General features: G+C 37.5%; 1 protein-coding gene across 2 annotated transcripts in view; it reads left to right on the forward strand.

The window, feature by feature from the left end:
- LOC123514203 overlaps positions 1 to 24727 on the forward strand; it is a 64980-nt gene that overhangs the window by 18769 nt on the left and 21484 nt on the right. The window contains exons 3-6 of one of the 2 annotated variants that reach the window (XM_045271864.1): positions 9146 to 9211; positions 15728 to 15907; positions 16487 to 16563; positions 18577 to 18645. In XM_045271864.1, coding sequence (XP_045127799.1) covers positions 9146 to 9211; positions 15728 to 15907; positions 16487 to 16563; positions 18577 to 18645 — 392 coding nt within the window. The remainder of the gene's footprint in view (positions 1 to 9145; positions 9212 to 15727; positions 15908 to 16486; positions 16564 to 18576; positions 18646 to 24727) is intronic. The other variant, XM_045271865.1, reaches the window with a different exon arrangement.

Genomic DNA, 24727 nt, shown 5'->3' on the forward strand with positions numbered 1-24727 from the left:
TAGCCTTAGTTCGTGAAGGCTTAAGCAACAGAAAAATAGCAAGAAGAACAAAAAGATCTGAGAAAAATTTTTTCCGTGTGAAGAAAGCAGTCACTACACTGGGAACAGGTGTGACTCCGGCGAGGAAGAAGGGGACGGGGAGGAAACGTAAAACACAGCCAAGAACGGACAACCTGCTGAAACGAGAAGTACAGAAAGACCCTTTCATTACAGCCAAGGAGTTAAAGGAACAGCATGCTGATGTCCTGGGAGATGTAGCAGTTAGGACAATTCAAAACCGGCTACAGAAAGATCTCAAACTGCCGTGTCGTCAAGCTGCTCACAAACCTCTCGTGACGGAGAAGATGCGACAACAGCGACTTGCTTTCTGCTGGAGGTACGGACAGTGGACTTCAGAAGATTGGCGGTCTGTGCTGTTTAACGATGAAAGTGCGTTCAAAATGATATCTAAAGGACAGATAAAAGTGAGACGTCCCATGGGTTCTGATCACTATGACACTAAGTACACTGTAAAAACTGTGGAATTCCCAGCTGGTGTGATGGTGTGGGGTTGCTTCAGTGGTGAAAAGGGTAGTGGTGGATTATATTTTTTAGATAAGAATGTGAACATGAATGGTGCCTTATATGTTGATGTTCTGAAAAATCACATGCTGCCATTTTATGAGAAACATGAGAACACTCATTTCTTACAGGACGGTGCTCCATGCCATAGGGCAAAGTGTGTTAGAGAATGGTTGTCTGAGAAGAAAATTCAGTTGATTGAGTGGCCAGGGCACAGTCCAGACTTAAATCCAATTGAAAATTTATGGAATGAAATAAAGTGAAAAGTTGGCAAGCTCCCTGCATCGAATGTTGATCTGTTACGTGACAAAATTAGCGCCATATGGAATGACATTGACTTAAGGTGGTAATTCGTTAATTTGGTCAAAAAAATTGAAAAATTGGAAACTTGGTACTTGGGTTCGTCTCTGGAGAGGGAAGCCATGGCCAAAGTTGCCAGGCGCATAACGCACTGCTTACCTGGTAATGGCGAGTTTAAAGGGCCGGCCCTTTAAATACCCAAGCGTGCATACGCCCCGTTTTCTTCTAGTCTTTGTTTTGCTTGTATTTATTTTCTTTTTTGAGCTGTTTTATTTTTTTTGCGTGATGTACGATAGTTTAGTATCAGGCAGTGAGGGTGAGGAAGACGCTACTCCCTCAGTACCAATCGATACAGCCTTAGGGAGTGCGCGTGCGTGCAGCCTACCTGTTGATCGTATTTTACACGTGTTGGGTTCCCAAATTGTGACAATGCCACGTGTAAGGCCATGATGTAACATGGCCTGAAACTATCTAAACAGCCACTACCAGCCTCCAAGCAGTTGTCAAGGGATTATGTAAGTACATATCTGAGTTTGGTACATATTGGAGTGAGTTATTTTTTTTTTTTTTATACCATGTGGGCTTTTCACGGGAATTTATGGGCTAAAGGGGATACTTTTTAGGGTACCTCCTATCTTAAAGCCCACCCGCTAGGAAACCGTTGCCCCGAGTGAGGAAGCGAGTTATGTGGGGGTTTTGAAGATGTTCACAGAAAATGCGTTTTTCTCGACTTTCAGTTTTTCAGCATATACTGTTGAATAACTTTTTCAGTAATTGGTCAATTTCAAAAATTTTTGCAGCAAAATGATCAACAACCTCATCTTAACAAATGCAAGCATGATAATGCATGAACTCACTCAAATAAATTTACAACAGGCTTATAAACTCAAATTTTTTATGAAAAAAAAAGGTAACAATTTGGCGTGTAATGAAATTGTTATAACATAGGTTATGTGTATGCCCATGCTTACATTTATTTGTTGTTATGTATATTATATGTGGTTAAGAGGAAATTGGCACACTGTTATTAGTTTTGATTTTATAATGGTATTTTGAATTATTTTCTTATCGCCGAAAAAATATTTATTGCAAAAAAACTACGCCACATTTGTGCACCAAATTAACACTGAAGACGTACACCATAAACGTACACCTTGTGTATAAATATTATTGAATTCAGTGAAAAAATAGCAATGGGAGAGCCAAAAAACCGATATTGATATCAAGTCATCGAATAACAACCTTAAGTTACTTCAGAAAATTGTCTGATAGTATGCTAAGTAGGGTTACGGCTGTCTTGTAAGTGAAGGGTAATATGACAAAATATTAATAATAACAAAATATAGCAGTATTTGTTTTATTCTCCCCTATATACTTTATATTCTTAGTTAAGAGTAGATTTGACATGATATCAACGGGTGTGGCCATTTCTTTTGGGCTGACTATTAACACCAAAGGCTTATCAGTGGTAAAAATATTTGGTAATCAAATGGCTGCACATTTGGTCGTATACAAAGCTCTGTCATATCCCTTCTCGCAGTTGCCACTGTACCGTTTTGATGCCATATTATTGGTAATACTGGTATTACTGTAATAGCGGTATACCATTATTACTGTAATACCGTTATACCGGATGGTGGTGCGCATCATTAGTCCTACCACAGTCTTGGGATAAACAACTATATTCTGTGTTCTGTTGGTAGTTTTTCATTTACAAAATTACAATGGCACCAAAGAGGTCTAATAATGATGAAAATAAGGAATCTGGTGAGTGCAAGTGTTAGTGAGCCACAGCACTCCATTAGTGGATTTACAGCAATCACACCAGGAGAAAAGTTACTAAAGACGTTTTCATGGATGGTGACTCATCCTCTGGCGACCTCCCTCCTCCTCCTCCCCACCCTTCTTCCCTCCTCTTCTAAGTTATCCATCGCCAGCCTTCACTTACGGTATGTACAAAACAAAATTGTAAAAAAAGAAAATACATTGAAATTTTTATTAACTTGATGTTTTGCTAAGATTGGAACGAATTAAGGTAGGTTTACACTTACACTTTTTTGTGATGGCCTGGTACGGCGTGGGCCACACCAATGTCGCCCTAAAGTAGCAGCAAAGTGTGTCCATGATGCTGGCGGCATCTGTTGCGGACCGCTCAGATTTTAAAACATTTCAAATTTTCGAGCGGTACTGTGCAGCTTGATGACACCACACGAAACCGTTAGCGGCGAGGCGTGGCGCCTAAACAAACCCACAAGAAAACGCACGGGTCTGCACGGTTCCGCGCCACACCGTGCCACGTACAGCCTTGAGCGGCTTCATGCTATCCATGCGGGAGTGTTACGGCGTGCTGGTACGGCGTCTTGCGGCGCCTGTGTGAGAGTGTTACAATATCTTCATACATGACTCATACATCTTGCGGGGCGTGTGGCGTGCGTGCGGGGTCCGTGCAGTGCCTTCCTAGGGGACTGTAGGGAAAGTTGCCGCGTGCCGCCTGGGGAGGTGTACAAAAGGGTCTGGACAGAAAACGGGGCATCATTCGCATTCTGACAGCCAGACGACACACTTTACCACCCGCAAGAATGCCGTATGAAACCGCGCCATCAAAAGCCGCAAACACCGCGCCACCGCCGTGACACTGCGCAAGACACCACAACATTACCGCAACAACACGCCGTAACACACCGCACGAAAACAAGGGACACCGCCCAATAATGGTCATTTTGCCTCTCACCGCCCCACCTCGCTGGCATCTTTAGTGCAGCCCACGCTGTACCAGGCCGTAACACAAAACTGCGTAGGTGTAAACCTACCTTTACTTACCTGATTTGTAGGTATCAATAGTCGAACTTTTTAATACTCGAACAGCCATTTGAAACGAATTAAATTCAACTATTGAGTCTCCACTTTATATATATACACGCACACAGTCTGCGCGAAGTCACCACGTCTAGGGAGCGGCACGTTGACTTTACAAATTGACTGTATTTCTTTAGTTGCAACAAAGCCAAGAGGGGTGAGAGAGATATCGTATGTCTGACAGCAAGGCACACCCTTCTCCACCCTCATGCTGCTGAGAGATGTTGCTCAGGCCACTCTCAGTTGTCAGCGCAAGTAGATGTTTGGTATTGCCTTGTTTGCTTTTTCCTGCTTTCCGCACTAATATTGCATTTCTTTTCTTATGCATCACAGCTTAATAGACATGAATGGAAAGTGCACTGATGAGAAAACTATTCAAGCTATCATTGATCTCCATAAGGCAGGTAGTAGCAACAAAGAAATCTGCATTCTAAAAGGCAGGAGCTCATTAAAAAATTGAAAGCTTGTGGGGGCAAAAATTTATCCCTCCCACAAAAACCACTTGGTAGGCCACGTAAGGTACCTGAGAGGACAAGAATATTTCTCAGGAGGCAGCTGAAGGTCAATCCCAGCCTTACAGGATGCCAAATTAAGGAAGGGAATCCTGTCTTATTAGCTGGTGTCTCTCTCTGTACTGTCCATGATACTTTGTGGCGTGACCTTGGGTACCGAAGTTACTGGGCAAAGAAAAAGCCACTTATAAATGACTCACAGAGAAAGAAAAGGATCCAGTTTGCAAAGAAATATCAAGATTGGACCTTAGAAAAGTGGCGTACAGTACTGTGGTCTGATGAGAGCACTTTCTTTGTGAGTGGTACATCTAACAGAGTGTACAGACGCCCAGGCTCTAATCCTGATGATCCCTGCTAGACTCAAAAAACCACCAAACACCCGCAGAGTTTAATGGTTTGGGGATGTTTTGCTCTCAATGGTCTTGGTGATCTTGTGTTCCCAAAAAAACACTACTATCACTATAAAAAGTGTATTTGGAACTCTTATGGATAATTTTGAATATCATTTGAGAAAACCAAAGGTGAGATTTTCCAACAGGATGGACCACCAGCTCATACTGCTAAAATAATCAAAGAATGGCTAGATAATTGTGAAATCAACACTGTAAAAGATTGGCCTGACAATTCACCAGATATTTCTTCAATAGAAAATTTATGGGCTGTAATTAAGGCCAAATTATGAGGCTGTGACACCTCCACACTCTCCAAGGTGGAAAAAGAGCTTCACAATTGTTGGGCAGACTTTAAGCCTGAAACACTGCAAAATTTAGCTGATAGTGTACCAAAACATCTCAGACAGGTGCTCAAGAAAAAAAGAAATGCAATAAAGTACAGGCAACCCCCTTAACGAAGGTTCACACAATGAATTTTCGCTACAACGAAGGTTTCATTTCACTACCATCTGCTCGTTTAAAGAACACCAAACTTGCTTTAACGAAGTTTTATCCAGGTAATTTTTTCCAAATTTTAAAGCCCCGCCGAATCATGCAAGCCGACAGGCTTTTGAACACACCAGCGCCTCTTGTGGACAACACGCGCACCACTCACTCCCCCTGTTAAAAACAATAACAGCGTCAGCAGCAGCTCGTCTTCCCTTGCTCAACTTACCACCAAAACGCCCTGCAATGTTGCCTAGCGTTGCTAAGAAGACCAGGAAATCTCTTACTCTCGAAGTGAAGCTGGATATTATTCACAGACACAAGAGAGGCGAGAAAACTAATAGCATTGCTCGCCACCATCTTGACCCGATCTACTGTCTCTACTATTTTCAAGTCAGCAGACTCTATTAAGAAGGCTGGTGAGACTGTATCTTCCTTCCAAGCTAAAAGAACCACCTGAACTCATGACTCTACAATGGATAAAATGGAAAGCCTTGTGGAAATGGGGTTTATAAGTTTTGTATGTTATATGTACAATGATTTGTTTACATTCCACAGGTTGCTGGTTAGTGTCTTTCCCGTTTCACTCTCCCTCCCTTCATAAATTTAAGATCATCAACATTATAAAGTTACGTACATACATACATTAGTGTACATTATGATGACTTAAATTAAACTGCCTAAATGGTTAACTTCATAATTTTTACTTTCATTAAACCTTTCACTGTACTATGATGCGCTCTCGCTTTGTTTACTCTCAATGGAAGTTCAAGTCAGGGGTTAAACTTGTTATAATAGATTTGCTTAACGAAATTTCGCTTAACGAAGGGTTTTTTAGGAACGTAATCCCTTCGTTAATCGTGGGTTGCCTGTACTAAGTTATTGGGTAGAGTTAGACTTTGTATGATTTTTTGGGGGGATCTGACATGAAATGTGTAACGAAAAACTATTGGCATGGTATTTTATTTTCCACAGACTGTATATACATATAGAGTCAGCACCAAATGATTTTAGAACTGCATGTAAACACACGTTCTCAGTAATGGTCGATAAGTAAAATTTGATACTTACCAGTGACTCATTTATTTGTTGACTGGATAGCCATTTATCTTTAAGATCATGTTAAGTCTACCTGGTACAGGTAACTCTGAATTTACGCGATAGATGCGTTCCAAGAGGCATCACATATATCAAAATTCACGTAAAACAAACTTGTAATTCTCATAAGAAACAATAGATAATAGGAGGGATGTGGTCCAAAAAAATTTGTACAAAATACAGTGATCCCTCGTTTATCGCAGTTAATGGATACCAGAACCACCCTCGCTCCACCGCAAAAGGTGAAAAACCATGAAGTAGAATTTGCCCCCCACTAGAAATTTTCGTGTTTGTGTATGTGGGTACCAGAATGTTTAGAATATGTCAATAGTATTTTTACTTTACATATACAGTATTTTACTTAAATCTATTTAATTATAAAACCTTATACAGTAATTATACATTTACTCTCTCTCTCTCTCTCTCTCTCTCTCTCTCTCTCTCTCTCTCTCTCTCTCTCTCTCTCTCTCTCTCTCTCTCTCTCTCTCTCTCTCTCTCTCTCTCTCTCACACGATACGTAATGCTCACCCTCTTCTGCCCTCTTTGATCATATTCAAAAGTTTAACTTTTTCACTGATGGTCATCATCTTCCTCTTCCTCTTGGGCTCACTAGAGGAAACTTTCGCAGGGTCACAGGGTTTAGGCGGCATTGTAAGGCCTTAATGAATCACTACTTAAACAAAAAAGGTTATCGGGAACACAAACACTAAGATACAGTATACAAGACAGTCAACAGTGTGGAGGAGACTGGCAAGATACAACCAAGGCCCATGGAATAGAAGGTCGACCTACGAGGCATTCAAAATGGGTCTAATATGCGCATCTATGACGTCAGCGGGTTCACAAGTGGTCAGAGTGGGGACATTGGTTCAGTTAGCAAGCTGCTGGGTAGGTGTTCATGTGCTTCTCTCTCTCCCATTCTCTCTCTCTGTTCCACACCAAAATCGGTCACAATGCCGAGTTGTGCAGTGCGTGACTGTTTTAATCATCAGTAGTATATAATATGTAGTATGTGATAAATGAAAACCATTATGATTTTTTTCCTGGTAATTTTGCACCTTAAGACAGTAAATTTCTGATGTCTAGTTATTGAGAAGTAAATTTCTGATGTCTAGTTATTGAGAGGTCCCCATTCAGTTACTTGTGTAGATATAAATTGCCTCAGTTATATATGTAACATAGAAATGAAATAATAATAATAATAACGAAAACAGCAGCACTATATTAATATTAATGATAATAAGAGCAAAAGTTTAATAATAGTAATAATGATAATAATTAATAACAGCAAGAGTATTGATATCATTAAATATGATAATGATACAATGGTCAAAGATAGAGAAAGAGAGTGCTCTGACAGTTTAGAGAGAGAGAGAGAGAGAGAGAGAGAGAGAGAGAGAGAGAGAGAGAGAGAGAGAGAGAGAGACCTGGCAAGTAGAGGGTGTGGGGCAGTAATAGGATGCAGAGAAGCCTTCACTAAACTTGTCCCCTGTGCCAGGTAAGTATGATTTGCTCAGTGGGCAGAGGGAGAGCGTGAGCTTTCCGTGCAAGAAAGACATGTCCTGGGAGGAAGCTCCCCTGTTGGTGAACCTGCTGACGTCACTAGCCCCAGCTCTTTTCCCCTTAGAGCTGCCCGTAGGTCGACTTTCTATTCTGTGGGCCTTGGATACAACAAGGGAAGATATTGGGTGAGTCTGCATATGTATACGAACAATACATGTACAGTACTTTACGTACATTGTCGTCGTTATTACACACTAACTTACTGAATTACTGTACGTAAAGTATTTGTAAGTGACGCCACAGACCCCATAATGTAGCAAAAAATCCGCAGAACGTATCTATGAGTATGTATAAAACCCGTGAAACAGTGAAGCACGAAAGTCAAACCGCGAAATAGGGAGGGAACACTGTAATCTATTTATTTGGCTGAATTAACATGTTTTTATTATTTACCATTCTAGATACTAGAAGTGTATTTAAAGTAAAGGGAAAAGCAAGAAATAATAAGAGAAAACAAAAAATAATAAGAGAGAACAACAAAACAAAGAATACATAAACACAACACTCACTGTGTCACTGCCTTCACCACTCACACCACAGTCAGTTATCATCTTCCTCTGACCTTTACCACTTTATTAAAAATCCCCTTACCAAAAATAACCCCACATGCAGAAGAAGATGGTGGACGTTTTGGGGCCATCTTGGTGAATTATAGGCAGATTGAAGAGATTCCGTCTGTACTCAGTGCTGGCAGACTGCAAATGAGGCACGAGAAGAGCGGAGCTCCCACCTATCGGCCAGCTGCGGAACTCTCTGGCGCGCAGTTTGAAATTGCGTCTGATGCTCAGTTTGAAAATGCGGTTGGACCAAATCGCATATAAGCAAACCGATCACGCAAATTAAATTAATTGTAATATTTTTTCGGTCGCGTTTTAACAAAAACGTGTAAATCAAACATGCGTAAATTGAGTTACCTGTTTATATTTATATATATATATATATATATATATATATATATATATATATATATATATATATATATATATATATATATTCATTCTGCCTTACTATTTGGTGATTTTATACACTTGCAGAAACTCATGTGGAGATTAAAATAGTGAAGACACCAGCCCTTAATTTTCTGACCTCCATAGACCCTTACTGATGTCAATAAAATCATCTAATCATACGGAAATCTCAAGGTAAAAACAAGTCCCAGTATTGAAGGGGTTAATGAGTTTATAGACATGTGTCTTGGAAACCTGATTGTCTACACAAAATTTTGATATTTTGGTGATGATGTGTGTGAACGGATTAAGTGTTGAGGAAAAGGCCATTTGTGCAAGTATATTCATTATTTATGTATTTGTGTAGCAATATGTTAAAGCTAATGTATCAGAAGACATTGATTTCATGGTGTGCCTTGTACCTTTACAGGGGCAGCAGATGGTGCAGCAGGAGGCAGCTCCACAAGGACACCACAAGGCAACCAAGGTGAACAAGGTAATGAGATTAACTTTTATGTACTATTGCTGTACTGAAATGCAATGTCATATCTGACTCAAAGGACTGAACCATGCAGAGAATCTATCATTTTCTCATTACCATCCATTTCATGCTTGTACTTCAGTCAGTTCCTCTGCAATATTATCTTCTGGCATTCTGTTGTAGAAGGGCCTTTCTCTGGTATTCACTACATAAAATTTACTTGTCTATACACTCTTCATCATTTCTCCCAAGGTGAATCAATCACTTAAGGTTGTCTCATCAGACTACTGACTTCCATACTGAACTGTTCATTTCTTCTCTTCCTTGACTTGCTTTAACCTCCATATATATTTTTTCTTTACTATCACAATATGATGTTACAAACTTTTTTTTATTTAATTATTTACTTTTTATTTTTTGGTTTTGTTTTTTCATAATTTTTTTCTTACAGAACTCACTGGTAATTCCTTTGGCCTTATAACAATGGAATAAAGTTAACTATCATAAATCTAAGTCTAAAGTACCATGATGTTGCCTGGCAGAACACCTGTGTGGTGCTCTTGTCTGAAGTCATTGACCAGTAAGTTGATCAGCTGGATACTTTGAGCTTAATGTGAGTGGGCCTTTCCTAGGCTAAAAGACACAAAGCATGCTTAATAACTTATGAGAGAGGTGTTTCAGTCACAAAAAGAATCATCATCAACTACAATACCATCTTGAGAGAGTACTTATGATATATTATGTCCGGGATTTCTTTCTTTATCTGGAAGAGAACATTTTGGAATATAAAGTGATAGATATGCATAGCTACTTTGAAATAGATTTTTCTTGAATAAGGATGAAAATCAATCATAATTTGATTCTCAGTCTTATTCAAGCCAGCAAACTTTATTCAGAAATAAATAGAAATGAATTTTCAAGATAAATTCTTCTTCAAACATTTTGAATTTTGATGGATTTCATCAAAATGTTTGATGAAAAATTTTCAGATTCAGGATCATGATAACAAAGAAGTGGTAAATGTACAGAGTGGCCAGGACTGAAATGAAGATTATGCTGTGTGAATTGAAAAGCAAAAATGAAGATGATAATTAATGTAGGAACATATAGAGGAGATATTGGCATGTGAAAGTGCACCAACTAAGGACTCTGGTATACGGAAGTTCAGAATTGTGTGATACTTGACATTGAATTAATCTGTCTTTGGTGAGGCTGACTAGTTGAGTGCCAAATTTTACTTTACCATTTTCAAAGAAGGAATTAAAATTGTTCCAATGTATTATGCTACCTACATGTAATGGCATAGTAGTAAGAATTTCTGAGCATATCAAACAATACACAATTAGCTGTTGTCTTGCCAGTATTCTGCTCTGCACTCCATCTTGCTTGTGGCTACATTTAGCCAAAACTACTGCCTCTTTTCATCTCCTGTGTTGTCAGAATGGGCAATGAAAAGGATTTGAATGCACACATTGTTGTCTTAAAAAGTCTAGTCTGCAACAAAAAGTAATCTGTGAACAGATCAGCATCTGTCCAAGAAGTGTCCAACACTGGGTTCCATAGTCTTTCGGTAGGTAATCCCTACCCCACAAGAAGAGACTTGCAGACCCAAGAAGACAAATATTGTCATAGACTATTGTAAAGTGTGAATTATATTCTAACCATGAAACAGCAACACCAAGAAAAAGGGGGAAAAAAAAAAGCAACTCATACATATTTGGTAAATGTTCTGTGAGAACTGTTGATATATGCATCATTGAGACAGGCTCCACAAGTCATGACCCTGTGAAGAAGCCACTTTTGACTTTAAGCAGAAGATAAGGCTGATAACTAGAATATCCAATGTATCAAGATAATTGCCATATAGAAGAAAGTTCCAGGTTTGAACTCTAGCCTTGGAAGAGCTTTGACATAGATGAAAATCCTGTGGCCAAACCACTTCCTTTTTGTTTTATATACTGGTGAAAATGAAGCTACCTGTTGAAGAGAATAAGATTCTCATTAACAGCAACATTCTCCCCAGCGAAGAAATTCTTGGTGTTTTTTCCTGCAGTATGTCAGTGAATGATGAAAGTCTGGTGATTTCTTTCCTGTAGTCATCAAGAGGTGAGTAACAAATTAAACATTGGATCTTTGAAAATCTATTCCTATTCATTATGGTAGTTGTGAACACAGTAAGCTATAGGCAAAGCACAGAGATGCTCCAATAGTAGTTTGATATCTTAGGCAACTTGTTGACTGCAGATATAAGACATTCATCTCATTCCATGTGTCATCACAGCATTTTTTTTCCCACAAACTTGTTGGGATTCTTTGTCAGGTTGTTCAAAAAACTTGGTTACACAGACATTCATTCACAAGCACAGCAATTTTACCATGTTGTGATATCATCCATAAATGCTTAGACAGACTTCACCTTGTTTTAGTGCCACCCCTGACTGTCAGTCTGTCAGAATCCTTGTCAACATCATGATAACATGGCTGTATATACCATAACATGATCCTCAACTATTTTTATTATAAATTCAACAATAAATATCAGTAATGATGATACAACAATTACTATAAACAACTGCCGGAAGCAGTACAATCGGTTTTTCCAAACTTAAACAAGCTTTGCCTTATGCGGCCTGCATGTGTCAGGCTGTCGGCCATAATCTTCTGCACAGGTAGTCCATTTCTGTTAAATGTATACAGCATATACATAAACAGTAGTGTCCATGGCAATGGAAATAATTAGTTCCAATGTAGTGTTTGTTATTGCAGATCTGCATTATTGCAAATGAACATATGGGAAAAAAATTCATTGGTTCCAGAAAACCAGAAAAAACAAAACCTTCCACAATTTAGAAAAAATATACAGTAAGCCCCCACATACAGCGATCCTATTAGTCTGCCGAAACCATCGCTAAATTGGAATTTTGCCAAATTGGAATACTACTTTAAATAGGGAAAAATACCAATCAGTGTTTCGTCCGCCCAAAGTCCCTATTTGAGTCCCCATTTACAGCTGCAACATCGCTACCTTCACTAGAATCAGCAGCCCCCGAACCACTAATGAAGGCCATGGTGATAGCGAAACTTGCTAAACAGCGAGGATGGGAGCACAAATAATGAGTTCACACACTGGATTAATACACACAATAGCTCAAGTGTCGAGCAGGAATGCTGGAGGCACTGTGGGGCTGACGTCACGGCCAAACAGACACGTGATTGGCTTGGAGCGAGCGGGAGGCGGGACAGTGTAGCACGGTACATTCACTAAATATGAGACAAAATTGCTAAACTTGAGGGCTTGGCCTTTTTCCAGACAGTCGCTAAATAAGGGTTTCACTAAGCTGGATTTCGCTAAATTCGGGGGCTTACTGTACATCAAGATCAGCACATTTACACTCCAGTAAAGTCACAAATCTCAACCAATCTCATCTCAATATTTCATATCTGAATTGTACCACCAAGACCCACAATTCACATATCAATCAAATTGCATGAATCTTTATCGCTGTTGTTTTTCATGTGCTTAGATTATAACAAAAACAGCATGGTGTTGCAATTTTTTTCAATTTATATCCCAGCTAATGGCAGCTTGCATTTAAAAACATGTTTTGAAAGCATTTGGAAAGTTATGGAGCATTCTGCAGTGCACCATGATGGGATTATGACGTCATTCATGGCTTATGAAAGCTCATGCTTACTCCCCACTAGGAGGAGGGACAGTGTTGATAAACAAAAATCTTACAGGACTCTGTGGGCTCTCTCCTCCTCTTGCCTACTTAAAACTTCATTTCTATGAATAATGATTACAGTGTCTGATCAACTGTCCCAAGTGAAGAGTGGGATGGAGGGGTGGTGAAGGAGGATGTGCTGGGTAATTCCCGTGGAATGCACTCTTTGTACAACCCACCTGACAGTTTTTCAAACCCAATGTGGGGTTTTTGTTTTATCCTCATGAACCATGTCTAGTAGAGAGGTTGGCAGAGGATAGAATTACAAGAAAATGTAAATGTAGGTTACCCAATTTGCAAAGGCAGTGGCGTAGAGTATAAGGAGGGCTTGGGCAGATGTCCATGCGTAGGTTCGAATCCCACCACATGCCACCTTGAAACTTTGTCATTTGTCGAGTGGTTTAAAGTTACCTACATGTCACCATGATACCCAGGTTCTGTGTGGAGGTATAATTGCCTTACACCTCCACCGCTTGGGTAGGTGATATGGGCTGTAATATGGGTACCACTATAATTAAAATCACCTGTACTGCTAATGGGTGGAAGCTTGACAGCGCTTCTTTTACTCTTCAAGTATACTTACAGGCGCTATAGGCTATAACTTAAAAGAAAATAAAAAAAAACTATGCTACACTGACTAGGAATAGTCATCTGCATGTGATATTCCAGTTTTTGCCTGTTATTCCTATTGAATTTTTAAACAAATTTCAGTGTGCTAATGAATTTTTGTTTTTACAACTGAGCAATGTTATGGGGTACATTGTACACCAAAAATATAGAATTCTTAGAAATCTGGTAGTCCTCAGGTCCTGAGGTTGCCAGATTTTTTATAGTCAACCATATTTGACCAGCTTAATCATTATCGCAACACAGTGACGACTGCAGTTTCAGGTGCTGTCATTACATCTACATATGGCACCCAACCTCGTTCAGTATATTGCTGCATTAGTGGCAACAGATTTTCCATAGTACTACACAGCTGTGAATATTGCTAACAACACCATTAGCTTTTTGCTTTCTGTCCTCAACCATTCATTCAATGGTATGGCTACATCAGGTACATGAAATCCTTTTTTAATTTCTTATTTATTAATTTTTTTTTTTCTTAAGAAAGAAAAATCTTATCTGTCCCCCTGGACAGTGATAAGTTTAAAACTTGATTCCTTACTTTCTTCTCTCTGAGAACATACTACAGTAAGTCCTCGTTACACGGTAGTTCTTTATCCGGTAAATTCAGTTAAGGTATTTGGAAATTGCTACTCTCGATTCGATATACGGTAAGAAAAATTCACAGATACGGTATCTGCTCTTGTCATCCGAGAGGGTCCAGCGCAGGGGAGCAGGGGTGAGATGACGTCATCCACGTCACACCTCCCTGCCACTCGCAGCACTGACTTTAACTTGACCACCCTTGGAACCTATTATCTCTTCCCCTACCCCCCTTTTTTAACTGCATTACATATTACTTACATGCATTACTAGTTAGATGAATAAATGGAATATTATAGGGTCTATTGTAAGTACAAATATATTCATAATAATCATGGCAAACACTAAAAGCCTACTACCAGCGGCGAACCATGCATCAACTGATAAAGGGCACAGATGGGCCTGGCAAGCCCACTATCAGTGAATGGTGGAAGTCGTATAACATCAAGCACGTCTTAGATAGCATCAAGTCATCTTGGGGCTAAGTGAAGACGTGTACCATGAACTTGGCGTGGAATAAAGTATGGCAAGAATGCGCGCATGACTTACCAGGCTTCGCTGAAGACGACATTGATGTGATCAGAAACGACTTAGTAAATCTGCGCCATAGGGGTGGCTTCGATCAAGTTGATGATGATGACGTTCAAGATCTTTTGGAAAGCCATGCTGAATCTCTGTCAAATGATGAACTTATAGAGCTAGACAAAGCATCACAGGTCGCTGAAAAAGAGGGAGACGAGGAAGAACCTGTGCGTGTCCTGGATATCAAATCTCTTAGAGAATGTCTCGGTGGTATCGAAAAAGCTCTGGAAACCCTGAAGGAATGTGACCCAAATCCTGCCAGGAGTAGAGAAAAGTGTTAAGATTTATCAAGAAATCTATGATGAAAAAACAAAACAGTCCTCCATTTACTCGTTCTTCAAGCCAGTTAGACATGCCGTCCCTATCACACCTGCCGACCCTGCTACAGCTGGCCCTTCCTCAATATCCTCTTTCTTCAAACCATTGAAACCTGCCGACCCTGCTACAGCTGGCCCTTCTGTATCTGCTTCCGACAGTGCAGACGACGACGTCGTATCCTTGTCTGCCCACTCGGCGGAAGATGAATAAGGGCTGAAATCCCTACTGTCCCTTAGCCTCGGGAAGGACATCATCTGATAGAATACATGGCAATTGAAAGATAAATAAAAACATTTTCTGTTTATTTCTTTTGGGCAGTACTTTTTTTTTCTATCTTTTTTTAAATGATTATTTTCATGTAGGTATTTTTATTTCTGTAGGGGTAACTTTTGACGTGCTGGAACGCATTCCCTATTATTACATTTTGTAATGGGTTCGGTATACGGTAAATTCGATATGCGGTAAGGTTTTCAGGAACGCATACTATGTACTGTATAACGAGGACTTACTGTACTCAGAAAACAGTGTCTAATCTGCAAGACACATGCATGAGTGATTGGTGAAAGAGACTGGATCTAAAATTTTCTTCGTAAAGATCATCTGAAACTAAGGTATTTTCCACAGAAAGTTTATCATAGCTTTATTTACATTTAATCTTCATATGTACCGTGATCTCAATTTAAGAATGTCTTAATAGGAAAGAGTGGTAATACCCCAGCAGGAGCTCAGAAAGAGAGATCTGAAGTGGGAAAATTCACCAAAGAATTTGAAGATGAAGATGTGTATGGTCCCAGGAGCCTGAATACTTGGTCAGATGTAAAAGAGTACAACGATGAAGAAGACAGGCAATGGTTTCAAGATGAGAATGCTAATCTTGGTAAGTACAATGTTGAAGTAATAATGCCTTGATTATCTATGCCACATTCTCCTGGGGATGACTGATGCACTAATATTGTGCTGATGACATAGAAATGGAATGTTTTCTTAAGCGTGGTTGGTTTAGTGTAGGTGCATAGGTCAAAGGTGAATTAATTTCTACTTCCTCAGGCTTGGTAACTGGCAGGCTTGTATATGCTGTAAAAAAAAAAAAAAAGTTTTTGGACATTCACATTAATTTTTGTATTGACCATTCCTGGTTAAGTACTCTAGAGCCACTAAGCCAAAACCATGTTTGTAAACTGTTTTTAACTGAAAATATGAAAAAAAACTAATATACTTTGATTTATCAGTCTACATGAGCAGTCGCTTATCACAGATGCAGAGAATAAGATTCATTAACAGCAGCACTTTCTCCAGCAGAGAAATACTTGATTGAAAAAAACAAAACAAAACAAAACATGTTTTTACCTTCAAGAATATAAGTTGCATAATATGTAGTTGGATTTACTGAAAGTTTTGATGAGAGTTACAGTATCTTTATGGCTTATATTATATAATATTCAACTTACCTTTTCAGCTAAGAAATATGGTGGCAATTTCATCTTTGCAAAATACCTGGATTCTCAACCTGGCAGAGTTGGGTACTATTGTCAGGTATGTTCACATTTAGCTCACTTTAGATTGATAGCTTGTTTATGTTGTATAAACTCACAGACCTTACTAATTTTTATGGTATTCATCCAGTTTAGCAGGAGGTACAAATGTTTATCTTAAGAACTTTTAGTGTTCTGATGGTTTTGATTAATTTAAATCAGAGTTTTGTTCATTGTTAGGGGAAGGTAACTACTTACATCCTTGAGCTTACTGAATTATATTGTTATTTAATAGTCAAATGTGTGTGCCATATTTATTAAAAAGAATCATTTACATAGCAAGGCAAGTACATAAAGTTTTTAAATGTTTTAGTTATTTTTGTAAGAGTACAAGTTGATAAAATGGATCACATTTGGAAACAAAGTTTAATGCCTAAATTGAATATGGCAGAGTTTCTGTACAAAAAGTTTGCCCCATTATTGAATACATGGAAGCTCTACAAGGCATAACAATTTGAGGTTTGTCATGATATGAAAACCAGGAATATTATTGTTATAATTATAAACAGTCAAGATTTAGTCTTGCAAAAAGTACAGTAATACCTCGAGATACGATCGCCCCAACATAAAATTTTTATTACATACAACGAAAAATTTCATATAATTTACACATTGAAATACGAAGATATTTTAAAGATACGAATAGCCATCGGTAGATGGCGCAGTGATCGCTCTGCTACCCGCGTCCACCCAAACATTCAGCCCACGTTGTGTATCGTTGTTCATCCTCTGTGCATGTATGTGTCTGTTCCTCAGCAGTGTGTATTTTTTCTAAAGTTTTGTGAACTCAAGACCCTGTGATCATGGATCCCAAAAGTAAAAGTTTGGCAAGAAACATACAAAATACATGTAGCCTGTATTCACATACTGATTACACTTAGAAATTCAGTAAATGAGTAAGTACAAATGGTGTTCTGCCCACAAGCAACTCTTCCTCTTTGCAATGCAAAAAAACAGAAGTCTCTAGATGTCATGGTTACCTAAATATTACAGGTTGAACGAGGTAGTATCATCGGTTTATGTGGCCTTGTGTCCGATCGGGTTCAGCAGCCTTGGCTAGAGCGATAGAAAACAGGCCCCTATATCCCCTCTCTCTCTCTCTCTCTCTCTCTCTCTCTCTCTCTCTCTCTCTCTCTCTCTCTCTCTCTCTCTCTCTCTCTCTCTCTCTCTCTCTCTCTCTCTCTCCTGTTCTGATACCACTCTCATTCAAAAGTTGTCTCCCCGTAACATGGCGAGAGACCCGAGGTAGAGAAGTAAGGCGTGCGGGAGAGGTGGCTGAATCAGACACAGTGAAATCACTGTCGCTCCCACCATCCATCGTTGGTGACACAGTGACATAGAGCATATGTTTACTCCTGATGAATGTTGCAAAGAAAGCGGGAAGAAAATAGCCAAAATATAGCCGTAAAAAGCCTAAACGTCTATTGACGTGCCCCGAGTCTTGCATGATGAATGTCTATCGATGTGTCCCGAGTTTTGTGGGTTAAGTTGTTATTTTGGGCAATATAGTTAATTTGTGTCATGCATACAATAAACATTGTATTTATCTTATATTAAATCTATATTTGGTTGGTATTTAAAGCATGTTAATTTTTTGGGGGGATAAATTCATATCACAAGAACAAATTAATTCTATTTCCATTAATTTCTATGGAAAAAATTGATTTCATAAACAAATTTTTTGATATACAACGATCGTCACGGAATGAATTAAATTCATGTGTTGAAGTACCACTGTATTTATTATGAAATATGAAATTGTATTTAAAGTGCATATATGTATTGATATTTGCCAAGTAGTGATAATTGCATTAGTCTTTGTAAAATTAGGACAGATTGAGCATATGATATATAAGATATATAATTGTGAGTGTTTTACTTAGTATGTAAACACTCGAGTTACTGAGTTCATTTAAAATCTAGTTTGACATCTTTTATTTACATATTACATAAACTTTCATTGCTGTGTCTTATAAGAGTAAATGTAAAGTTAAATTTTCTAAAACATTTTCAGCTTTGTGGTGCAGAAATGAATGCCAAGAAGTCACTGGACCTTCATTGTAGTGGGATGAAGCACTTAAAGGTATCAGGGAGTACTGTACTTAGTTAGTAAGCGGTGATGGCTGTTACATCCACAAGGAAGGGTTGGTATCCTTTACCATACCACAATCTCTAGTCATCTTTCTCTCTTCTGTATTCTATGGTGTTGTTGAGATGGTGATCTACTCACCATTTTTTTTATTTCATTTTTGAATTTTTCAAATGACATGGATTGCAGCTGCTGTGTCTATTTAATTCATAATGGTGGCTGAGTTTCTGTGCTTGCAAGTTGACTGGTGCTGGGCTTAGCTCAGTTGTGTAGATAAGTTCAGTTGTCCAATTGAGATATTTTTTAGCATCTTGTAGTGGGCCTTGATGAGGCAGCTGCATTGTGTGGTGACAGCTGTTGTGAAAATGCTTCCAGAACATTGAGGTGTCTCAAATCAACAAGCATGGGTTGTTGTCACTATAACAAGAGGATAAATCCCTATTATGGGATTACTGTGGCTTTAATTGTTCCAATATGTTTCCTAACTGTCTTCTCATTAGTCAGGAAGGTGTTTCTAGTTATCTCACTCTACTCTTTTCAGTGACCTTTTACAGTGCACAGGGAATGTGATCGCCTTTTTCTCCCTATAACAGGTGGATTATGTATCAGTACTATGAATAATTTTGAAAGTGAAATATTACTCACGCTTGGTAATTATGTTATGCTTCCATATCCCATCTATGTTTAGGTGATATACAGTTTTGATCCTTGTCATTATTATTTTCATTTTTGGAACCTCAATTAATTATGAAATGTCTCAATGAGGTTTGTCAAATAATGGGACTTCACATGTACCAGATATCTTTTATGACAGTATCAGTGCAGATAACTATTTTTTTTTTTTTTTTGCTGATTTGTACATTATATCTTCTATTTGTTAAGTTGTACAAACCATATCATGTAGATTTCAATTGAAAATGTTCTGGTTTACATCACATGTTCATACATATATATGTGTTTGTACCTAAATAAAATTTGTTCAGACACATATATATATACATGATTGTATTACAATTGTTTGTGCAGTTATTATATGGGTACACAGTTATTCAAGATACCTTCCATGGGAAAACAACTGGTAACAGTTGAACCCAAATGTCATTGTGAAACTTGAGTTGCTGTCTTAACCAGTATAAGACAGAATAGTTTGAGCATCCTGCCTTTACTGGGTAAGACAGCCCAATGATAAGTAGCGCATTGCAAAGGTTCTCAAAAGAAGAAAGCCAAATCTTTAACAAGAAAAAAAAAAGAATGCATATCCTTTCTTCAAGAAACCAAGTTTTCACACCATTGAAAAAGAAGAAAACATGTTTTCATAATGACTGTCTTCATAATTTCAAAACCGGTTTAAAAGCTACATATATTGGAAACAAGCTATTATCCTTGCAGCGTTTTGCAGTAGGAGCAAGCTTATGTCCAAGCTATATTTTACATTGGGTGCAAGTTACTGCCCAAGCCCCATTTTGTATTGAGAGTGAGCTATTGTCCAAGTTACATTTGATATTCAGAGTCCAAGCTACAAGAGCAAGAAAATGTGGAATATGAATTTTCTTCTGTTTAAGAATTTGAGATAAAAAATTTCTTGTAGTTTCTGTACCTGGTACATGCAAATGTATTTTGATGATTTTGAAGACTCAAATTACCTAGATGAAAGCTGAACCTCACTTACAGAAGAAAGCTTTATCATCGCAGATGTCATGTGCTATGTGAAACATCACAATCTTATCAGTCTGAAGTGTTTGTGATGTTCTTGATTCGAAAAACAATGCAGCTGAACACGTGTTTCATAACTTTTTCATTGTTTCTGTCAGACTGTCTTGCAGTCCCACTCATGATTTCCATCCTCATGATTTAACCACACTGCCTTTTTTCTCTTAAATATCAGTTCACACATTTCCATCATACAAGTCAGTAGATGAAGTTGTGACCCACCATATAATATCACTGGAATCAGCTCTCATCTTCATCATCGAAAAACTAACTTGCTAAATGCCAGAACTGGGCATTCGTATATCTGCTCCTCCACTCTGAGTGGACTTCCAAATCACGAGTGGAAGATAATGAGCGCCAAAAATGATAAAACAGAGCAGAAGAGTGGAGAGCAGACACTTCAAAATCATAGTCTGCCCTTTCATTTGCTTGTGTAGTCCGTTCTTTCACTTCTGCTCTTTTTTCTCATTCTTCATTCGTGCTAAGGCTCTACACTTGCATTTGTGCTCTCCGATCTCCGCTCTGTGCTTGCTCTCCGATCTCCGCTCGTACTTACCCTTTCAAGAAGAAGAAGCAGGAAGTGGAAGAGATAATTTTTAAGTGTATGGCAAGTGTTAGGTGATGATGTGTAAGAGGAGGAGGAGGAGGAGATAAAAAAAACTTAACATACTGCTTATTAATTTATTCAAATGAGGGAAAATCTATTCAACTCTCTCTCTCTCTCTCTCTCTCTCTCTCTCTCTCTCTCTCTCTCTCTCTCTCTCTCTCTCTCTCTCTCTCTCTCTCTCTCTCTCTCTCTCCATTTTTAATGTAGCCAAGATCATTTTTTTATACTACTGAAAGTAATAATAATGATAATAAAATTATTATTATCATTATTATTATTATTATTATTATTATTATTATTATTATTATTATTATTATGGGTTCTACTATAAATATATTCTCAGAGAGAGAGAGAGAGAGAATAATAATAATAATGATAATAATATTGTTATTATTATCATTATTATTATCATCATCATCATCATCATCATCATCATCATCATCATTATTATTATTATTATTATTATTATTATTATTATTATTGCTATTATTATTGTTTTTATCACCATTATTATTATTTATATTATTATTACTATTATTATTATTATTATTATTATTATTATTATTATTATTATTATTATTATTATCATCATCTATCAAAATTGATCTTGGCTACATGGAAAAGACACAGAGGAGAGAGAGAGAGAGAGAGAGAGAGAGAGAGAGAGAGAGAGAGAGAGAGAGAATTGCATAATAAATTAATGTACAGGGATTTCTTAATTTATGTAAGGGATACGTTCCTGAAGGGATCGCGTAGTGTGAAATTTGCATGAAGTGAATATGAATATACCTAACTAAAATGTACACTGATAGAGATTCCAATATATATATATATATATATATATATATATATATATATATATATATATATATATATATATATATATATATATATATATATATATATATATATATATATATATATATATATATATATATATATATATATATATATATATATATATATATATATATATATATATATATATATATATATATATATATATATATATATATATATATATATATATATATATATATATATATATATATATATATATATATATATATATATATATATATATATATATATATATATATATATATATATATATATATATATATATATATATATATATATATATATATATAGGGTGTCTCGAGAGTTAAGGTACATACGCAGGGATATGATGTTCAAGTGAATCTGATTAAAAAATACTGTATTAACATATGCTGTTTATTGCTTTATTTAGTTAAAAATTGAAGGTGAAAATAGAGTGGTGACGTGTGTTGCGGGAACCGCTTGGGCAGAATGGAGGAGGAGGATCAGCAGCAGCAGCAGCAGCAGCATTAGGACGCTGCCGTGTGTCACTGTAACCTGTATATCAAGATAATGTGTACAATGCAAACATCCAAATACCTACAAAAACTATTCAAAGATGAGATTATTACTTTTGTTGGTTTATAAATTAAAAGAATGTAGCCTACATTAAACATAACACAGCGTTATTTTATTACACTGTTTTATTCGTACTTGGCAACTCACCACAGCTGGCCAGAGTCTCGTCGCGATGAGTTCCCACGCTTGTAAATTAATGTCAAGGCTCACAAGCCTCCTGTCATGTGTTCCTGCGTCCTTTAATATTCAAGGCTCACAAGCCTCTTGTCACGATGTGTTCCCGCATCCTGTAAATGTCACAATTAAGACATTATTTAAGTTTTCTAACATTATTCAATTTCGTTCATGACAAGAGGCTTGTGAGCCTTGAATATTAAAGGACGCAGGAACACATGACAGGAGGCTTGTGAGCCTTGACATTAATTTACAAGCGCGGGAACTCATTGCGACGAGACTGGCCAGCCGTGGTGAGTTGCTAAGTATGAATAAAACGGTGTAATAAAATAACGCTGTTTTATGTTTAATGTAAGCTACATTCTTTTTATCTATAAACCAACAAAAACAATAATCTCATCTTTTAATAGTTTTTTGTAGGTATTTGGATGTTTGCATTGTACACATTATCTTGATATTACAGGTTACAGCGACACACAGCAGCGTCCTATTGCTGCTGCTGCTGCTGCTGATCCTCCTCCTCCATTCTGCCCAAGCGGTTCCTGTAACACACGTCACCGCTCTATTTTCACCTTCAATTTTTAAATAAATCAAGCAAAAAACAGCATATGCTAATGGAGTATTTTTTAATCAGATCCACTTGAACTATCATATCCCTGCGTATATACCTTAACTCATGGGACACCCTGTATATATATGTATATATATATATATATATATATATATATATATATATATATATATATATATATATATATATATATATATATATATATATATATATATATATATATATATATATATATATATATATATACACACTTAACCCTCAGCTATCGCGCCCAATTGGGGCCAAAATAGCCACACCATAGCCGAAAACGCGATAGCCGAATTGATCTTGGCGGGAAGGCGGTTTTGGCCAATTAGCGCTCAGATATTCCATGACGTCATGGCGGGGCGCACGATAGCAGGCATCTGAGATCGCGATGATGAAATTTTAGCAGCTTTTCATGGGTGCGCGATAGCAATAAAACGCGATAGCTGAAGTCGTGATAGCCAAGGGTTGACTGTATATATATATATATATATATATATATATATATATATATATATATATATATATATATATATATATATATATAGATATATGCAAACCCCGCTTAATGAAGAGGTTACATTCCTAAAAAAACCTTCGTTAAGCGAAACTTCAGGTGGTTCTTTTAGCTTGCAAAGAAGATATATATATATATATATATATATATATATATATATATATATATATATATATATATATATATACAGGAAACCCCCGTTTAACGAAGGTTCACACAACGAAATTTCGCCACAACGAAGGTTTCATTTTACTACCATCTGGTCGTTTAACGAACACCAAACTCGCTTTAAAGAAGTTTTATCCAGGTAATTTTTTTCCAAGTTTGAAAGCTCCGCTGTATCTCGCAAGCCGACAAGCTTTTGAATACACCAGGAGCCACAAATACTAAAGCCTGCCTCAGGAGAAATCCTGGGACACCTGTAGAATCAAGATCAAGATCAAGATCAAGCCTCTCGTGGATAACACGCGCACCACTCACTCCCATGACAGCGTCAGCAGCAGCTTGTCTTCACTCGCTCAACTTACCACCAAAATGCTCTGCAATGTGGCCTAGCGTTCCTAAGAAGACCAGGAAGTCTCTTACTCTCGAAGTGAAGCTGGATATTATTCACAGACACGAGAGAGGCGAGAAAACTATAGCATTGCTGGCCACCATCTTGACTCCATATACTGTCTCTACTATTTTCAAGTCAGCAGACTCTATTAAGAAGGCTGGTGAGACCGTATCTTTATTAAGAAGGCTGGTGAGACCGTATCTTCCTTGCAAACTAAAAGAACCACCTGAACTCGGGACTCTACAATGGATAAAATGGAAAGCCTTGTGGAAATGTGGTACATAAGTTTTGTATGCGGTACAATGATGCGCCTTTGTTTACATTCCACAGTTTTTCACTCTCCCTCCCTTCATAAATTTAAGATCAACATTATAAAGTTACGTACATACATACATTAGTGTACATTATAATGACTTAAATTAAATTTAACTGCCTAAATATTAAACTTCATAATTTTTACTTTCATTAAACCTTTCACTGTACTATGATGCACTCTCGCTTTGCTTACTCTCAATGGAA

Source organism: Portunus trituberculatus, chromosome 37 (genome assembly GCF_017591435.1).
Source record: "Portunus trituberculatus isolate SZX2019 chromosome 37, ASM1759143v1, whole genome shotgun sequence".
Classification (NCBI taxonomy): domain Eukaryota; kingdom Metazoa; phylum Arthropoda; class Malacostraca; order Decapoda; family Portunidae; genus Portunus; species Portunus trituberculatus.